This window comes from Tyto alba, unplaced genomic scaffold (genome assembly GCF_018691265.1).
Source record: "Tyto alba isolate M040663 unplaced genomic scaffold, T.alba_DEE_v4.0 Super-Scaffold_2, whole genome shotgun sequence".
In the NCBI taxonomy this organism is placed as follows: domain Eukaryota; kingdom Metazoa; phylum Chordata; class Aves; order Strigiformes; family Tytonidae; genus Tyto; species Tyto alba.
The window spans coordinates 22,852,226-22,872,621 of NW_024881282.1; the positions used below are offsets into that span (position 1 = coordinate 22,852,226).

General features: G+C 42.2%; 1 protein-coding gene across 2 annotated transcripts in view; it reads right to left on the reverse strand.

The window, feature by feature from the left end:
* Window positions 1–20,396, reverse strand: part of FLT1 (fms related receptor tyrosine kinase 1) — a 117,934-nt gene that overhangs the window by 46,625 nt on the left and 50,913 nt on the right. For both annotated transcript variants that reach the window (XM_042793156.1, XM_042793157.1), the window contains exons 11-12: window positions 16,608–16,722; window positions 7,663–7,771 (exon numbers count right to left, since the gene is read on the reverse strand). In XM_042793156.1, the coding sequence (XP_042649090.1) occupies window positions 7,663–7,771; window positions 16,608–16,722 (224 nt within the window). The remainder of the gene's footprint in view (window positions 1–7,662; window positions 7,772–16,607; window positions 16,723–20,396) is intronic.

Genomic DNA, 20,396 nt, shown 5'->3' on the forward strand with positions numbered 1-20,396 from the left:
AGGCTTGGATATCTAACCATAAGCCTTAAGTTAAATTAAGTGGATCCTATGCTTGATTTTGTTAAAAAGCATTGAATTCAGACATGCTTAAAACCAATTGAAGGTCCAGAGGTTTGATCGTGAGTAAGTATTTGGATGAAAGAAATTGCTGTGTCTTATTCACAGTACATCTTAAATTGTTCTGAAATACGTTGGGAAAGACAGGGTATAGGTCTGAATTAGTGCTAATTTTTTGTCTTTGCAGATGCCAGTAGTCAGCAAAAGCTAGAAACAGCCAAGGAAAACTCTTAAGATGAAACTGAAGATCCCCTGGGACTGAGGAAAATGAACTATTTTTAACGTAAAAGGATAACATGTCAATATAGTTGCAACTACTTCCATGTTGTCAGGTCTGGAACTCTTCCTAGATGTTTCTTCCGTGAAGAAAGACTATTTTCTGAATGAATCCAGGGACAAAAGCAAAAATGCACAGGATTCCAAGAGAATCCTTTGTTTAAAGGCTACGAGCCCCCTCATATATGACACCTCTCACCAATTGTTACAGGCTCGGGCTAGCTAAATAACATAGCTGGGAATAATGTAAAAGGGTTTTATTTACTTTAGTGATTTGAAGCTTCCTGTGGAAATAGCTCCCAGGTTTCCTGATGGAAGATTTTGTTTATCTTTGCCAAGCACCATCAGGAATCTCAAAATAAAATGCGCTTAGTGACATTGGGAAACCAGGGAGATAAGGCAGAGCTGTTCCTGTTTCACCCTCTGTAATTGCAAACACACCCATGGGCCTGCTGTGTGCCAGCAAAACAGCCCAAAATGTAGGGAAAGGGGCAGGCTGGAAGGAAGGGGGGCTACCACAGTTAAATTTGGCATAAAGGTGTTGTTATAGAGACTCTTTCTGTATCAGCGAGCAGGAGAGTGTTCAGAAATCACCTTTCTACATCACTTTTATAGAAGGCTCACGGTTACTGTTGCATTGTGAACAGAGATTTGCTTTTGGAAATAAGTTAGTTTGACAAGACCCGAAAAACGCCCTTCATCAGACAGAGGCCATAGGAAAGGAAAGCTACTCCAGAGGCCATGAACTTCATGTCCTACACGCTCAGGCACAGTGTATAAAATGATATCACTCTCAAACTTCCCAGAAACACATCCACAAGTTGCACTTTAAGCCTAGAAATAATGAGATTTACAATAACTTAAGAAAGGGTTTGTTCTTAGTGGATCCTGTCTGCCATACTTCCTTATTTCCTCACATATACCTTTCCCCGAAGGGGTGGAACATGCTACCACCAAACTAGGGTTGCTGGGACAAACTCTGCCTTCCCACTACCTTCCCAATGATTTCTGCCTGTAGAAAAGAGACTCCTCACACCACCACAGCAGCTTCACTGGAGCACATGCATTTTCTCAACCCCCAGGACAAGACCTGAAGGAGATCGCCTTCAAGGAAAGTGATTCTTCCTGTTTAGGACAGGACTTGTCTCCATCTGCTCTTTGGACTCCTTTCTGTCTTGTTCCTTTTACAGAGGGCAGCAGCTCATCTGTACAAGGGATCACCTTCTCCTGCTTAGACACTTCTCTTACTTTCAGACACCTATGTTTGTGTGGTTCAGGCTGGCTACATATGGTGCCAGCAGACCCAACAACATAAGATAAATTAGCCCCAAGCTGTCACCCAAGACCTGAAGTACTGGTTTTAGAGTCGTCAAAAGGAAATACTTTGCAATGTACTGTTCATATCCATCAGCATTCAGGTCTCTCATTTTTTTATTCCCTCAGTGTGTTTTTCAGCAAATGCTGGACACGTTTGTTTCATTGACTTGAAATACAGGCTGTGTTTCCAGCCACAGCAGTTTGGTCTCAGCCTGACAAAGGAAAATTGTGATTACACCATGCGAGCCCAACTGATGTACTATGTGTTCAAAACAGAAGAATGAGCCTAACTTGATTTCTGCAAGGACAAAATGGCAGTATTGTTTAAACTGCCTTCAATTAGTGCAACTGAGCATCAGTGGATGATCAGGACTTTCCATGTCACACAACTGAAGTGATCAGCTCCAGGAACTCAAAGGACAAATGCATTTCAACTTCACCACCCTATATAGAAAGTTTGCCACCAGTCAAGATATTAAGAGTTTCCAAACCATAATAATGCTGTCACTCCTCTTTCTGAACACCAGCCAATACAAGAGTCTTCAAAGGAAAGTCATAATATTCTGCATGTTCTCATGCAAGCTTTGATATCCAGGAGAAAGATTTCCTTCTATCCCCGATCAAGATCTAACAATGTGAGATCTAAGTAGGAAAACTAACCCCTTCAAGTCACTCACTAAAATATCTGAAACTTCCATCAAAACTTTGAAAGGGAGATTTGGTTACAGTGAATGGGGCCCATCAAAATACAGCTTCATTTGGTTTCAGGATCATCCATGTGGCATTTTGAAGACTGAGGAGTGAGAGCTAGAGAAGGCCAAACTCAGCATCTTGCACACTAAAAAAGCAACATCCTCAGTAAGTTACTCTCAGTGACTGCTTAAAGCTACATGTGAAGTCCTCGCATAAAGATGAGAATACAGTGTCACCGGAGCATTAATTTATGGAGAACTATGCATTGTTGTTTAACCTTTTGTCCAGACAGACACAATGTAAGTGTAGGGATGAAAGCAAAACTGTGACTTGAGAGTCGACAGCAGTCATCTTCAAGGTGGCAAATGTTCTTGTCACATCCATTAATAGAACATGGAGATATTCTTCTTGTTTCTGTATTTTAACAACCTGACTATGTGTCACTTCTCTGTTTATACTTCTCATGCTTGTTACTAAATTTCTATATAGATAGATTTCTGTATAGATAATTGGCACTTTCTAAATGTGGAAGTGTATTATGATATGAAGCTTTAACAGCCGTAGACACCCACGAGCAAGGTCTGCAAGGAGAAGCTGTACCAGCGGCACACAGTGGATACCATAAAAAGAAAGAACGAGAGCTTGTATGGGTGACTGTTAAGGGGCACTGAGACACCCATCTGCCCACCTGACAGGGAGGCATGAGACCTATGCTGCCTTCCAGGAGCTAAGGTTCAAGATGTTGCCAAGAGGGTGCCACAACTTGTCAAGAACACAGACTACCATCCATTGCTACTCTTTCATGTGGGCACAAATGACACCGCAAGCTGGAACCTGGGCAGAATCAAGGAAGACTACAAAGCCATGGGAGTGCAAGCAAAAAGTATTAGTTCTCAAGTTATCTTTTCTTCCATTTTACCAGTTGGAGGAAAGGCTGCAGCCCAAAAGAGACATATAATGCAAATCAACTTCTGCCCTTGTGACTGGTACCATCATGAGGGTTTTGGCTTTTATGACAATGGGACATTCTTTGATGACTATAGCCTGTTAGGGAGGGATGGGATCCACCTCACTAGAAGAGGCAAGGCAATCTCTGTCAGCAGGATGGCCAACTTGGTGAGGTGGGCTTTAGACTGAAGGACTTGGGAGGGTGTGGGGTCCGAAATGGCAATGCTCACACCATTGCAACCAGCTGGGGAATAAGCCAGGCTAACCAGAGCAGTGACATATGTTCCTTAATTGCCTCCCAAGATGGGAGAACCAGAAGACCATCCACCTTAAGTGTATGTATACCAGTGCACACAGCCTGGGGACCAAACAGGAGAAACTGGAGCTCCATGCCCAGTCAGAAAGTTATGATATCATAAAATAGCTGAAACATAGTGGGACAATGCACATGACTGGAGGATCATGATGGATGGCTATAGGCTGTTTCGTAAAGACAGGCAGGAAGAAGAGGAGAAGGAATCGCACTCTGTGTTAAAGACAACCTTGAATGTATAGAAGTCAGCTATGGTGATTGCAGCAACACTATCAAATACCTCTGGGTCAAGATCAGAGGTGTTGTCTCCAAGGGGGATCTTAGAGTAGGCATCTGCTACCAACCTCCAAACCAAGATGATAAGGCCAACAAAGCAATATTTGGGTCACTTAAACAAGCTTCAGGTCAATCTGGTTCTTATGGGTGACTTCAGCTACTCAGGTATTTGTTGGTGGAACAATACAGCAGCTCATATGACATCCATCAAGTTCCTGGAAGGCATAGAGGACTACTTCCTCATACAATTGTTAGATATGCCAACCAAGAATGAGATACTGCTGGACTTGCTACTCACGAACCAAGAAAACCTGCTTTGTAATATCTTGGTTAGTGATAGCCTTGGCTGCAGTGATCAAAATATTGTGGAGTTTGGGATCCTGATGAGCATGCTGAAGATTAGTACTAACACAAAGGGGTTAGATTTTAGAAGAGCAAGCTTCAGCTCACTCAGAGCTCAATTGGGAGTGACTCTGTGGGAAACTTCCATGGAGGATAAAGGAGATAGCAGGTGCTGGGAGTTTTTCAAGAACACTCTCCTGGAAACACAAAACCAGTTCATCCTCTTAAAAGGTAAGGGAAATAGGCATAGCGAGACCCCCTTGGCTTAACTACAGACCCTGAGTCTGCTCAAAACCAAAAGAGAAGCGTACCAGAAGCAGAAAAGTGGATGAATACCTGTTGAGAAGTAGAAGGGCATAACCAGGACATGTAGAGTTGCAGTTAGAAGAGCAAAAGCTCAGCTTGAATTGAAATTGGCCAGAGATGTCAAAAACTACAAGAAAGGGTTCTTTAGGTATGTAAACAACAAGCAGAAACAGAAGGAAAATATTGGCATGCTGTTAAATGGGGGAGGTTGAATTAGTCACCAACAGTGCTGAAAAGACATTGGTTCTCGACACTTTTTTCACCTCTGTTTTTGCCAGCACTGGGGGCCCCAGGCCTTGGCAACAAAAATCCAGGTTAATGCAAACACACACCCACTGTCAGTGAAGGAAGAGTTGGTATGTGAACTACTACAGGAGCTTGACCCCTGCAAATCCATGGGCCCTGACAATATCCACCTGAGGGTGTTAAGAGAGATGGCTGATGTTGTTGCGAAGCCACTCTCCATGACCTGTGAGAAGATGTGGAGATTGAGGGATGTCCCAGAAGACTGGAAGAAGGCTCATGTCACCCTCATCTACAAAAAGGGCTTAAAGGAGGATCCAGGAAGTTATAGGCCCATCAGTCTTAGTTCAATTCCTGGGAAAGTTATGGAACAAATCCTCTTGAGGCCTATCACAAATCAAATGAAGCATGTGATTGGGAAAAGCCAGTATGGATTCACCAAAGGCAAATCGTTCTTGACAAACCTGATTGTCTTCTATGACGAAGTAACCTGCTCAGTCTGTGTGGGGCAAGCAGTGGACAATGTCTCCCTTGTTTTTTCCAAGGCTTTCCATATGGTCTCCCACAGCCTCCTCCTAGAGAAACTGATGTGTTACAGTCCAGACAAACGGTCTGCGTGGTAGGTGGGGACCTGGCTGCCAGGACCTAACCCAGAGGGTGGTGGTAAATAGCTCCTGTTCAAACTGTGAACTTCTCACAAGTGGGGTCCCCCAGGGATCGATATTGGGCCCAATGCTGTTTAATATCTTCCTAAGTGATCCGGATGATGTGACCAAGTGTACCCTGATGAAGTTTGCTGATGATACCAAACTGAGTGGGGAACTGGACACTTCAGAAGGGAGAGCCACCCTGTGGGAAGACCTGGATAGGCTGGAGGAGTGGGCTAACAAGAAGCTTATCAAGTTCAGTAAAGACACGTGTAAGGCTTTGCACCTGGGAAAACACAATCCAGGAGTGCACCATGGGCTGGGATCTACCCAGCTGGGAAGTAGCTCTGTGGAAAGGGACCTGGGGGTCCTGGTGGACAACCAGCTCAAAGTGAGTGAACAGGGTGCTGCAGCAGCAAAGAGAGACAACAAGATGCTGGGTTACATCAACAGGGGCAACAGCAGGAGAGATATAGAAGTCATTATCCCACTGTACTCAGCACTTGTCAGGCCACACCTGGAATACTATGTTCAGTTTTGGTCCTTGCTATACAAAAAAGATGTGGGCAGGCTGGAGAGGGTGCAGAGAAGGGCCACAAAGATGATCAAGGGACTGGGAAGCCTGCCATGTGAGGAAAGGCTGAGAGAACAGGGATTGTTCAGCCTTGAGAAGAGAAGGCTTAGGGGAGACTTTATTACCGTGTTCCAGTATTTAACAGGTGGCTACAAAGAAGATGGACACGCCCTTCTTACAAGGAATCCCACGGAAAATATGAGGGGTAATGGGTACAAGTTACTGCTGGTGAGATTCCAATTGGATACAAGAGGAAAACTTTTCACAATGAGAACAGCCAGCCATTGGAATAATCTCCCCAGGGAAGTGGTCAATTCCACAGCGTTGGACATTTTTAACATTCAGCTCAACAGGGTGCTGGGCCATCTTGTATAGACCATGTTTTTGCCAAGAAAGCTTGGACCAGATGATCCTTGAGGTCCCTTCCAACCTGGTATTCTATGATGATTCTATTACAACTAGTCAGAGTATTTAAAAAATATAAATTTTGGTCCACAGTATCAAAAAGGGGAACATTTTTCAAAGAAATTTTCTTCCTTTTTTTTAACCAAATCTAATGTGGTGTGTGTGTCTACTCTCTTTTGATGTCTCTCAGTTTAGTAACAGAATGAGTTTCACTAAAGTCACTCATCAGAATGATAAACAAGAGATTGACAACAAAAAACAGATAAGAGAAAGAAAAAATTAAAAGGGATAGATTAAAATTATTTTTCCCTTCCAGCTTCAAGATTATAATTTTGGGATTAAAGTATCAGAATATTTTAACCTTTTTGTCTTTTGTCATATTTCCATATCAATTACATTTATTTAATGACCTACCCTAAAAGTTGTCATCAGACTAAGTGCTCTATGAACGACCACTTTGTTAACAAAACCAAAATAAATTATTTTACCAGAAAACAAATCCTTTGTAATGCCGTGTGCAGTCATTATGCTGCTAAGTTGTGCAGTACTTATTCTCAAAAACTCATTGTGGGTTTTTTTCAGTAATTCCTGAATTCAAACGTTTAACAATTTGTAGTAATGGAAAAATAACTGGAAACATACCCATATGTGCAGCTAATGCAACAAGTCTTCTCAGTGCCATGGCCCAAATTACATCCAAGGTTGTCTTTCTCAGAAGAGAGAAAAAAACTCTAGTTTTCACCCTGCCACTTTTCTACCTACAAGTTACTGTAGTCCCTGAGAGCTGTGAGGGGTTGCCCACGTACCCCAGACATCCCTTCTCTGGCACCACGCTGCCTGTAGATGCTGGCACTGCTCTGGACACTACATTGTGAGACCTCCTGGTTGGCAGCAGGATGAGGCTGTAGAGACCTTCAGTGTCACACATGAAACTGGCTAACTGGTGCATAAAAATACAGTAAAATTTCACGTATGGAATGATTGCAGAGTGATTTAAAAGGGGGAATTGCATGTTGCTATATTTGTGGGCAATTTGTGTCATGCTGCATATGAGTCATTCAGTAAATTTGGTGTCCTTCTTAGAAATCCAGACTAGTTGCTGTGAAAAACCCTTCCAGGATCACCCAAAAGCATGGTATGAGTTTACAGGTACACACAATACAACGATTGTCAAACTGTGGTATATGAAAAAAGCCGCAACAGCCTACCAGTCATAATCCTGGGACCAGGAAACACATTTGACTCTGGTGCAGACTAGATCTTACCTGTTACAATAAAGCTGACATTTCTTTCAGCTTTTCCCACTTTATTGGATGCCACACAGCTGTAGATTCCAGAAGATTTGGCTTCAGCTACCACAAGAGTGCTAGCAGTCTGTGAAAGAAAGAAAAGATTTAGCTCTCGTTGGCTCAGGAACTCGGTTAAAGCTTCCCTTCTCTTTTTTCCTAAGTCACCTTTGGCAGTCCCCTGCTTCACTCTCTCCATTTGTTCAGTGATGAGCAACACTGGGGTTATTTAAAAGAGATGTCACCATATAAAGTTTTGGAAAGGGTGGAAGAATAACAGGAAACAAGATCCTTGGGTGACCCTTATATTATCAGAGCCATTATAACCAAAAATCTTTGAATGTGTCTTTCAGATTGATTTATCTCTTGCTGCTGGTAAGCTACAAAACATCCAGCATGACACAGTGTTGCTCACCTGAGGAGATAAGCATTGTGTAGGAGAGCCAGACTGCAAAGGGAATAGGTGAGGCATGCCCAAGGCACTTGGATAATGCTGGGAAAAAAATATGTCCGTTTGGCACTAAATGCATATAATTTCTCTTTCATCTTCTCACATACGTGTCAGGAGATAAAGGACAGGGGCAAAAGAGATGTTTACTCATCTTCTTTTGGACTATTTCTTCTTTTTGGATTTGATATTTCTATTATTAAATAATAGTATGTTAATTTTCTTTATGTTGTGTTCTATCACCATCTTAAGAGGTTCAGCAGACCAAATATATTCACAAAGTCGTATGACTTGCGAGATAAGACCTTGGAAGGCCAGGGACTGGCAACACCTGATGTGCCTTTAGAAAAATGAAAACCATCATAATAATAGGAGTTGTACCTTCATGGTAATGGAAAGACATGCTCTAAAGAATTGGGCACTAAGTGAAAGAAGCAAGTTAAGCAGAAACAATGGAGGTGTCATTCTGATATGGAGCTAAGACGTAGGGCATGTACATGCAGCTCAGCAGTGGAACGTGCTCTCAGATACAACTTGGTAACTCAATTTTCTATCCTTCTGTCCCCATTTTACTTCTGTAAGACAAGCCTTGGCTGGAGTTACAGGCAGAGCAGGGACAGTGATGAAAGAAAATTGTGTGCCTGCAGAATCCCGTTGTTTGGAATTATTTGGCTTTTCTAAAAACCTTCAAATTAATTTTTTTGCAATTAATACATTCTTTTAAGTCTGCGTGATTGCTGGAGTCCAGAGACAAGCACAAGAGGGTGAGTCAGTAATAAATAAGGACCAGTTATCTACTTTTCTACATAAACACTGGCTGAACATTTGCACTGCTCTGTGTCTCCTACTCAGAGACTTCATGGCTATTCCCAAAGTCATTGTTGAACCCCTAAATAATATAGATCTTCTGGTTTCACAAAACATTCTTTAGTAGAAAGGGTCCACCACTTTTCCTACTACCTGAGCAAACACAGTGGAGTCGAGTAATTTGATTTTGGCTTACTTATTTTAGAAAACTGCCCTATGGCAAATTGAAGACTACAAGTGATGCTAACAGCACCTCTACCCTGTTAAGCTCTCTCAATGGTCAGCTACCTGTCTGCTAACAAACTACATCTTATTTCTAGCTAGAATTTTTCTAACCTACCTTTTTGGCTCTTCTGTGAGATGAATGAGGATCAGTAATATCAGACAGATAATTACAGCCCTTAAAAAAAATAATCCTGTTTTGTTAAATTCAGTAGACTGACCTCTACAGATTCATAATTATAAAGCATAGGACCAGCCCTGTCTATATTTTGTCATTCTCTTTGAATTCCTTCCAGTTCTTAAACATAACTGTAAAATGTGGACACAGGGCCCACAACCAGCATTCCTGCAGCTGTTTTATCAACACTAACTCAGAATAGAAGGAAGTCCCATAACATCTGCCAGAGGGCTAACGTGGGTGGTTGAACATTGCTTCTGCCATCCCAGACTTTCTACCACAAAACTAGGCTTTTTTTGTATTAGTTGTATTACCTCATAGCAGCTTTGCTCAGGTAGGAACAGTGACCCAAAATTCACAGTAAAGGAGAATGAAGCTCTTACTCTGTGACTCCAGGACACCTGTCTTTATCCTACTATACCCAGAACCAGAGTATTTATGAGCCTGAAAAACATGTCAGTTATTCCTCCCACAATTACTCCAATGTTTTGAAAAGTTTTTGGTAGTAGCAAACTGCATTTTTTCCTGTCATTATCAGGCATTACTTTTTAATGAAAAATTCTGCAGCCTATCCGAGTTTTATTTCTCTAGCCTACTATGATGTGATTATTACTTTTAGTACACTGAGGATGGCGTATACAGTTACTCTAAAGCACCATGACCGCAGCTACTGACCAGAGTCCTTAGAGATTATGCCTTTTCCTTGTGTATTAAATGGTTCTAGAGAACATTCATCGGCACTGAAATTCAGTGATTTAAACTGTCAGCTTTTCCCCAGGATTGTTTTGGTTTTGACCAACTTGCACTGTACCAAATACTCTTCTAACACTGGCCAAGGATCACCTCCACCAGGCAACTTCCACGCAACCAAAGGCTTTTGGAGGGCACGGGAGATAAATGTTATGAACACAGGCCTTAGAGCCAGAAAGCAATCATTGGTATGTTTACTTGACTAGGGCAGAGAAAGTCATAGTGTCTATGAAAAAGCAAGACTGACTTTGCAACAGAACTGAATATTTTAGAGACAACATGTCTGCATAAATCTTTCAGTTTATAAATTAGCCATAAGGATAAGATAACATCTCTTTAAACAGTTTGTGAGCCCTCCAGTGGTGCAGTCTGCATTCTGCATTGTGGATGTCAGCCAAAACCCACCAGAGAAGCAGTGTGTACAGAACTAAGCCTGGCATGTTATTTATTGAGCAATTATGGCTATTTGAGATCATGGTTCCTCTATACAGCTATTGCTGCAAAAGGAGCATGAGAAAAAGTTCTTGCAGCCTTTTATCATCTGGCTTCTCAACAGAGAGTTTCAGGCCCTGGATTTGCAGCCACATTATACACATAAAGTCTGATTGTCATGATTAGACAGAACAGGACAAATCCTTCCTGTCATACTCAGCATCTTGAGCATCACCTGTCCACAAAACCCATTTACCACCAAAGCTTTGATCCTTTATTCCTCTTTTCTGCATCCATCATTACTCAGCTGAAGCACTATGCTACAGGCTCATCTCAAAGCCAGGGGCTAGGGAAATAAGTCCCATACTGCTGTTGCTTCTGCGGGCAAATAAACAAGGCATAAAGCAGAAATTCTGAGAGATGGAAGAGGAATTTACACGTTTGTTCGTGGTGGAAACTGATGAAGAAAAGACTGGGTGGGAAAACAGAGTACAAAGCAACTGGCTTGGAGCCAGGGTGGGCCAGTCTTTCCACTGGAGGGTCTGCTTGAATTTCTCTTGTCTCAAAGTAGATAGAGGATTCCCACTGCTCCAGGTGGTGGCAGAGAAGCAAGAGGAGGTTTCAGAAAACGGTTGGCAACTTGATTCTTGCCTGGCTCCTAGAAGGACTCTGCAGACACTGGCATAAACACACTCCATTCAGAGATTGCTGTCCTAACTTCTTGAAACAGCCCATACATTTACAAGAGCAAAATAGTGCCCTTTCAACATTGAGAAGGTAAGTGCAAATCTGCCATGTATTGTTGATTCCCTCCTAGTTATGCTTTTGCGAAGATGTGAAAAAAAAAAAAAAAAAAAAAAAAAAGGGAAATAAATGAAAATATGCCCTCCTTACTTCCTTGGATTTCTCTTTGGCTAAAGGAAAGTTATTTAGGAAGACCCATATTGAAATATTTCCAGCATACCATTGGATTGGTTTGCTTATGCCAAAGACATGATCCGCATGCCTCATATGTTGACAAGGAGCATCAGTGCAAAACATCCGGACAACACGCTTCACCTTCAGGACTGTCACAGAACACCAAAATACCTTCAATAGCAGGACATGGATATTGCGCAGCAGAGCACCCTCTTCTCTCCTGGGGTCAGACAGGCAAGCCACTGCTGTTTATCAAGCAGAGCGGTGGTTTCCCTCTGCATCTCATGTTGTCCTCGCTCGCTGACTTGCAAGGAGATCACGCTACAGTCAGCTATGCCAGGGGCACCCCCTGCCCTCGTGCCCGGGGCCATAGGTGGAGTGAGGCAGCGTTCAATTCACACCTCCCTGGCACACAGAGGGAGGGGATTGATTTGGGGAGCGCAGCTCGGCAGAGGCAGGTGCCAAGTTCTGCTGGTTTTAATCTCATCAAGGGCTTGGCTCAGCTGGCACCTCCCAGCGATCTGTTTAAAAGTGTTGACAGCGATTCTAGTAGCACTCAGGAAGGCCCCAGAAGTTACAATGTGCTGAAAGAGAGGCAAGCTATGCTCCCACTGCTATCTTTAGCCTGGCTTCCTAGGAAGATCACACTGTCTGTCTGTCCATCTGTCTGCCAGCCTGTCCATATGCCTGCCAATATCCTCTCCTCCCCCATGTGCTCAGTAATTTTTGAATCCATTGTCCAGTTTCAACCAAAATAGACAGACAACTCAAAGCTCAAAAGATCTCATGCACTGCATGAAAACCAGCTGTTGGGTAGAGGAGAAAGATTAAAATGAGTGTTGTTGCAGTGAGCTAAACAGCTTTCTCTTCTACTTTGGGTTCCAGATGGCCAATCATCACAGATGTACTGGCCAGACAGCTAGCATTTGTAGGGACTGAGAACAGACACTACACATGCTTCCTCCTCTCATCAGTAATGTTAGGACATGGAAGAGAGGTGGAAGTTTAGGGCTTGGCATAGAAGATGCAGGAGAGATGGATCCGTCCTATTTTGCATGGCCACACTTTATCAGTCACGTCCAAGAAGGATTCTTTCTTCTGACTATCTAGCACTCCACCTTTATGTTGGACAGTCACAGTTTTTAATATTACCCACAGTCAGTACACATCAGGTCAACCCACCATTGCCAGCCAAACCAGAGATCGACAAGGGTGAGCCTAGTTTTGGTCTTGCAAAATCCTGTTACAAGGCTATTACTTTCCATTTTCCCTGAAGTCAAGTGGCTTTATCACTCACAAAGGATGGGACCACTAAAAATTGGTATCAGTAAGGTATTTACGCAGTGGAAAACAAGCCCATACGTATATATATATAAATACACATATACATATAAATCATAAACCACAGCTTAATGCATTACTATTATTTATACAGACTTCCCGGAGGCATGCACTGTGACAAGGACCCAGCTTTCATGGTACCTGTTATTGTCAGTAGAACCCCAATATTTTCTAGCAGCAGAGGGATGGAGCAGTCAGGGACCTTCTGTTCCATTTCAGATTCTCAAGAGTGTGGCTTGAGTGGGTTATTTCCCAGAACCAAGAGGGTTTTGTCCCACTCCCTCCAACTTTTCCCTGTACTTAACTGCCTTCCTGTCTATGGTCTCCTTCCCTTGAATTTATCATCCTTTCTTCTTGGCCAACACTTTCTACTATCTCTCACCCGAACTCACCTTCTTAGTGCTTTTCTGCACACTCTCCATGACCAGGATCTTTGTCCATCTCCCCTGCAGCTCCCTGTCCTCTGTAGCCAGTATCAGGAGTACTGACTCCTTTCAAAGCTGTTGATAAACCAGTGTGTGTCTGCACACACAGGAGAAACCAAATGCCCGTTATATATGTACTGATACCAACGAATACACCAGCTCTTTGTGACTCATTATTACAGGTCATTCACAGATTGACATTTTAATGAACACTGATCATGCTAAGAATAATAATATTCAGTATTAGGCCTGAGTTACATACATAGCAGTTAGCTTTAGCTGGGAGCACTGAGAAGTGCTGGGTTTTAGCAGCAGAATGACAGAAGAATGTCTGTGACCTGTTTACATGATAAACCTAAGAATAGCCCAACTTTGTAGGAAGTCACTGAAATGTCCAGCAAAATGAGAATGAAAACCTTGGGTGGGGGAATCAAATCACTTCAAGAGTTGTCTTGTGATTAAGTATTATGACTTATGTTACAGAGTTCTTCCATTATACCACTTGAGATTCTCAATGTCCGTTTAGATAGGCTTCAACGGAAATGTTACTAAAACACTGTTGTTGTCACGGTTTCTCTGTCACCAGAAGAATAATGTAGCACAGGCTTCCTGCATTATTTTAGCAATACAGACACAGGGTTTGAAGGGTTTCTAACTTTAAAAATATACTTGTGGCTACCGTGATAGCGACAGACAACCAACCAATCAATCTACCACAGTGAAAAGCCAAACTGGAGGGACTCAAGATGTCACACATACAGGAAATGGGTGGAACTGTTGCAATGTCTTTAAGCAAGGTGAAAACAACTACCTTGATTGCTAAAAGAAACCTTTTGACCATTCCTTGTTCACCTCTTTCCTTGATTACAGTAATCTCATCCTGTGGTCACCCCCATTTCTCCTTTCATGCTAACCCAAATGCGCAACTTTTTGGGTTTCTTCATCCATTTCCTACTGCTTTGTCACCTATGTCTTTACTGTTTTCACCGAGCTTTGAGATTGTTTTTACCAGGCTTACTATGCTTGGATGTGGGAGTGGGGTAGACACTATGTTTAAACAGCAGGACTCCGTTGATGTGGAAGTGCCTCAGAGAGCTGTTCACAGCTGCTTGCAGTAGCAGGACTGCTCACAGTAGCAGTCCATCAGAGCCAGACACTGGTGATGACGTGTTTCATTCAGTGAGCTCGGGGCTATTACCAGTCTTACAATATCCCAGCAGATGAGGAAGGGTTTTGTTTGACCCATGTCCCATTGAGTTTTCTCTGAGAGACCAAGAATGACTCTGGGACTGCAAAGAGTGAAAATCTATAGACTCCCATGGAAAAAAAAAACATAATCCCGGATGCTCTAGAGCTGCTGTGTGTGCATAAATCATGCAACTCACAGCTTGGCCAGAAACATAGGCTTAGAGTGCATTTTATACTTACAATAGCAACCCATCCATGCTTGAAGCACTACAGAAGAACAGCAGAAATTAAGTAACCTTAGGAAAGCTGTGAAAAAGCTGAGCAAAGAGATTGTTTCACTAACCTCCCCTTCGCCATAGGGACCAGGAGGAATAAAGCAATACAAGATAGACCTTTCTTAGTTCAACTAAATAGCATGAAGAGACGGAATACCAAGGACAACCACTACGTTTCACTGCAAAACTTTCCATGTAACACATGCAGAGACCTGGTTCATTTCTAGGCACGTTTTTTTGAAAAGAGCTGCTTGCCAAAGACTTCAAACAAAACCTGCAGTTCTGCTGCAAGGACCCATTATTAACATCTTCCTCCAGGGAGGAATTTATTTGCTCTTGACTGGAAGCTGCTTTGACATTCCAGCCACTCCTCTTCCGCTGTCTCCCAAATGCATGGCACACAAGGAGAATGAGATCTGGTCATTAGACAGCTCCATGTGAGCAGGTAGGACTTCACCCATAGCATGGCTAGATGCCTTCTAGAAAATAACTGGTTCTTATCATCTTTTGTTCATCATTACCTCTTTGGAATAGACTATGTCTTCCTGTGCCTGAAATGATTTCCCTTTCCTCCTTCAAATCCCTCCGTATGTCTCATTTTTCATGTGCTTTCCTACGATAGTCTCCCCTAGGAAGCTGTTTGCTCCCATCTTTGCCTTGATCTTTAAGCACGTAGAGGTAGCCAGCTAAATAGAGCAAATGCCTCACTGGGATCCAGCCTGTTCCCATGAATTGGAACGATGCCATGAACACCTGTGATACTTTCTAAATAATACAACAGAAGAAGAAAATAGAGTCCCAGGCCTGATTCTTGGCTGCATGCAAAGTCCTATGTATTCTGCGGTGTGTGAAAGGGCCCTAACGTGAGAATAATTACAGTTTATATCCATTTTCATATGCAGAAGACTGAAGGCAGCCATCAAGGAAAGGAGACCTATATCCTCAGTGCCCTTAGAATTATAAAAGACATTTCAGTGTCTTAGACAGGCCTAGAATAAGGTAGGCTTTAAAATTTATAATCTCTTCAGCCACGACTGCCACAAACCAAACTAGCCTGTGAAACCAGGTGCTGTGACAGTGGCATGGCACTGTGCATCTCCCCCTTAGCTCCTCTGTAGCACAGGTTACCCAACCACACCAAATCAGTCTCATGTCCAACCCAGGGAAGTGCAGTCAATTTAGGGCATCCTTTAGTCAAAGGTCTGGAATTGAATGTTTCACCTGATGGGCAATCCTCCATGGCCCTTGGCAAGTTAATCTCATTGGCTTTTTCTCTCACATTAGGCACCAACAGGCTACAGGACTTCTCGTCCTTCAGAAGTACCTGCATCTCCCCGTAGCCCATAAAGGGATGTTTGACTTGGACTAGACACTTAACACTTAGATGGTTAATGCCACTGGGATGAATCCCACCATGCTGTCTCTGACTGAGATCTCTCCTAAACTTTCCTTCTTTAATCTGGATTCATTTGGCCCTTTAAATTTTTTATCACAGAAAAGACCTGGTCATCTAATAGTCTAGGACCACATCTGTGAATAAACTCTCTACAGAGAGTAAATTGTTTAATTCTCATAGGAAAAACAACAGGAAATTGTGCAAGGTCACAAAATGAAGCAAAGATGGCCTGGAAGTCTGCCCCTGTGCTCCTGAGGTGTCCCAAGATGCTACAGACCAGCTCTAAGAGAGCAGATATGGTGAATCCCACTGATCCACTTCCTTGGCACATCACTTCCTTAACATGACTGCATGCAGAAATAAGTACATCTCTACATCTCAGCAGATAAATACCAAGTAGGAAAGTTACTTGCATGCATGCAGCTCTTCAAATCTAAACAATATAAAAATACTGGCTTCTTCACTGTTACCTCAATATCACCTTGCAGTGCCTTCTCAACACATGCTGTCACAAAAAAAGGTTATCTGCTCCCCAGAATCATACCTTATTTTTGCCCTCTATTACAGCTGTTCGCTCAGTGATGCTCTGGATCCGGTTTCCTATGTTGCTGCCAGCTTTCATGATGAAAGATCCTTCAGTATAAGAGCAGAAGCCATGCCTGAAGACAAGAAAAATTTTATTGATTTGGTGAGAGTCTGAAACATTCAACACATAAAACAAAACAATTCTTCTGGCAACAGTGATCAGTCAGGGAAATCACAGGTGCTATGATGACCAGGCAAGCATAGTTACTTTTCATTAGTTCTTGAGGTTTGGAGCCTGATGATTGGATCCACTTCCACAACCCCTCCTTGAATATCAGCTCTCTGGAGTCAGTGTTAACATTTAACTCACTGTGGACTGGGAGGTCAGAATTTACAGTCTGAGCATAATTATAGGCCTGTGCAAGACCAAAATCCCATTTCTGGTGCTCCTGTTTTCAGTCATTGTCATGGTTCAGTATTGGCTTCAAACATGAGTTCGTATTACTTTCAGCCTTAAATTCAAGACAAATTTTATTTGTTTCAAGATCCATTCCATAATGTATTGGATGCTGTTTTACTATGTGCAAGTTCTTTTTGTTATCATGAAAAATGATGCAAGTTCTTATTTCTGAACGTTTCTGAATGTTCAGTTTACAACATGGCAAAATGTCAATACTGGGGTTCAATGATTACAAGACACACAGTAAAAATAACCACAATCCTGCAAATTAGCAAAACAAAGTTAAACAAAACTATACCTAATTGCCAAAGGAATTTAAATGTTCATTTAATCTGAAAAAAAATTCAAAGCCATGTTAATGAATGGAAATGCTAAGGAAAAAATGTTTTTGCCTTATGCAACAAATTGGCTTCTAATCAGAACATTCAGGTGTGGTCATGGTAGAGCTATTTGTTTCCCAAAGCCTAATTTGGTACACATGGAAATAAACACATTGGAATGCTTCTTAAATGCTGTCTGTCCCTATTCTTCTTTGAGGATATCTAGTTTTGCTTTTCATCCAAAACTTAGTTGTTGCTTGTTCAATTCCAGCTTCATCAGTAGAGCTTAACCTTTCAGCAGGGTCAAGCTCTTTCAAATATGTTATGTTCCTTTGATCTTCCATGCATTTGAAAGATAATAACTGTAGTATCTGTAATCAAATAGTTCTGACACATATATCAGTTGTTTGGAGAAATGACCTTTAAAGCCCAGTGACTGGATAATGGCATGTGATGCAATCCTGACCAACTGTGCAGTTTGCTTAAACTTCGTGTTGTTTATAATATCAAAGGTACACTAACTTTACATGCTTGATTTTAATTACGCAGCTCTGCATCAAACTGACCAGTGCCTTAGCAGATATTGCAGCTTAAAGAAATGATGATACGTAAACTAACTTGGGCTGTAATCTTTAGCACAGATATATGATTGTCTGCCCAAATATCTTAACATTCATTAAGAGGCTTGGTGGGCTGAAAAAGCCAAAAAACAGGAGCAGGCCATGGTCATTCATGCATGGAGAGAGGACATAGAGCAACATCATGGCAAGCAAGTCCTATCTATACAGCCATTTCTTCCAGACTGGTTTAAAACCTGACTTCTAACACATAACTGTTGAGGCCAGGGTAGATGAAAGACAGCTTCATTAAGACAGTTGATGCATTCAGATGGGAAAAAATGGTTAAAAATTATTCAGAAAGATAGATGTCATTTACTTTGCACATTTAATGCTTTAAGAAGTCTTGTTCTGTAACAAGACTAGAACACAGAAGACGTGATAATGTTGGTAAACTGATAACATTTCCATGACATAGCAGGTATCTGAATTTATTTTATCATGCCAGTACTACAGGCACAAAACCAGACAGTATCAAAGGCACATCCTTGTGACTGGATATGTGGGCAATCTCTGTACAGAAAGACAGAGACCCCACAATCTCATTACACTCATATTAAAAAGTAATTTTTAAAGTTTTTCTCCTTTCCCCACAGAATGAATTGATGTTTCTTTTTACAATGTTATAAATATGTGCTCTTTACTATACAAGTTCTTGCAGAGACATATATTTTGGTGACGGACAGAAAGAAGGTATAATGCATATTCAGAAACTGCTTTTGTATCTTTGAAAGGCATCTCCAATCTCCCTTCTTTCAGCTCTGGAGCCTCCGGGCTTAGTTATTATACTCTTCCTCATAGTTCCTCGAAAAAGGCTATATATTTAGGTTGCAATGTCTTAGGGATGAAGCTAGTGTTATGTCTTTGTTGATCCTTAGCACAATGAGGTGCTGATTACTCATTAATACCATAATACAAACCACCATCACAATCACAATAACATCACAATAACAAGAAAAACACATGCAAAACACCAGATGAAATATTAGCCCTGGAGGCACATATGTGAACTCTTCTGACTTCACATACCTTACTATCTCCAAACTGCCAATTACAATGTGAGTGCAATTATAGCAGAAAATCAAATACATTCAATAGCCGTTGTCCATGGTTTTAATAAAAAAGGAAAATAAGAGTCACAGTCAAGCTGAGAATACATTATTCACCCGCCCACGGTACGCAGCGGCAGATGCGAGTCCTGTCGCACACGCCGCTTCGGCTCCACCGTCTGCTGGATCAGCAAACGTTTACAAATCAGTTGCAGCGCGGCTGCCAGGCAAAGCCTAGGACAAGACTCAGACTCATCCCTTTGGATGCAGAACCAGATGCTTTCTCTCCTCAGCTGCCAAATGCTCTCACTTTAACCTCAAAGACACTAACACAGCGTAGGGACAGGACACGAGCCACCTCCGGTCTCCTGAGCTGGTTACTCAGGTTAGTACTCAGTCACCCTGCCTCTTGCTGCTGCCAGCAGTGCCACGCCAAGCCACGGCTTAAGCCAGCAGCATCAGATAGGGACAGGGAAGGGACAAATGGGAGTAATTAAGTCCTGCCCCCTAAACTGACTTCAGCTTCTAACAACGGGCATTTTGTAACAGAAAGAGGAAAGGCTCCGCTGAACTTAGATGCAGTCATCAAACCAAATGTTTGTGTTAAGTACAGATGTTTGGAAAGAAAGAAAGAAAAAGGAAAATATAAAAATTTGCTCTGGCTGGGACCAAAATACACAATCATCTTCCCATTAATCCAACTGATGTTTTGTTGCGTGTGTCCTCAGATAACATCAGCTACGTATTTTTCTGCTTTTGTAAAGAAATTACAAGTTAATTCAAACTATACACTCAGTTAAATATCAAGGGTATCCTATTTGGAGCAAGAACTGCCTGTGTTTGCAGGGAAATCCCACCAAATTTTGGGTATCTGAATCTTGCTCCAGATACCTCTGGAATGCATGAATTCCTGAAATGTTTTCTTGTGGGATGAACCTCATCGTTTTGCATCTTCAGGAAAGCTTACAGCAGGGTTACCGCCAGGTTAATCAAAAAGCACACAGTGTGCACAGAGATTGATAAACAAGCTGGTGTCTGCCAGCACTTTTCTAAAGCACCTCTTACACCTGTTTCCCTGCAGATGCTTTCAGGTCCCTACTTTGTGGGTGCAACTATGCATGTGTGGAGATCCTATGTAATAAATGTTCTGGGGGGGGGGGTGGGGGGGGGGTGCACGTGAGTGTACGTGTACAAATGTATGTTTATAAACATTGTGCAACCTCAGAGCAAGGTAATTGGACTCTGCTGTCTCAGTTGAGCACTGGGAGATGCAGAGTGATCATTAGGTTTCTCACCCCCTAAGTAGTTTTTTCCATGTGCCTGCGTGCGTGCTCGCATGTGCGCTTGCCTGTGCGCACACAC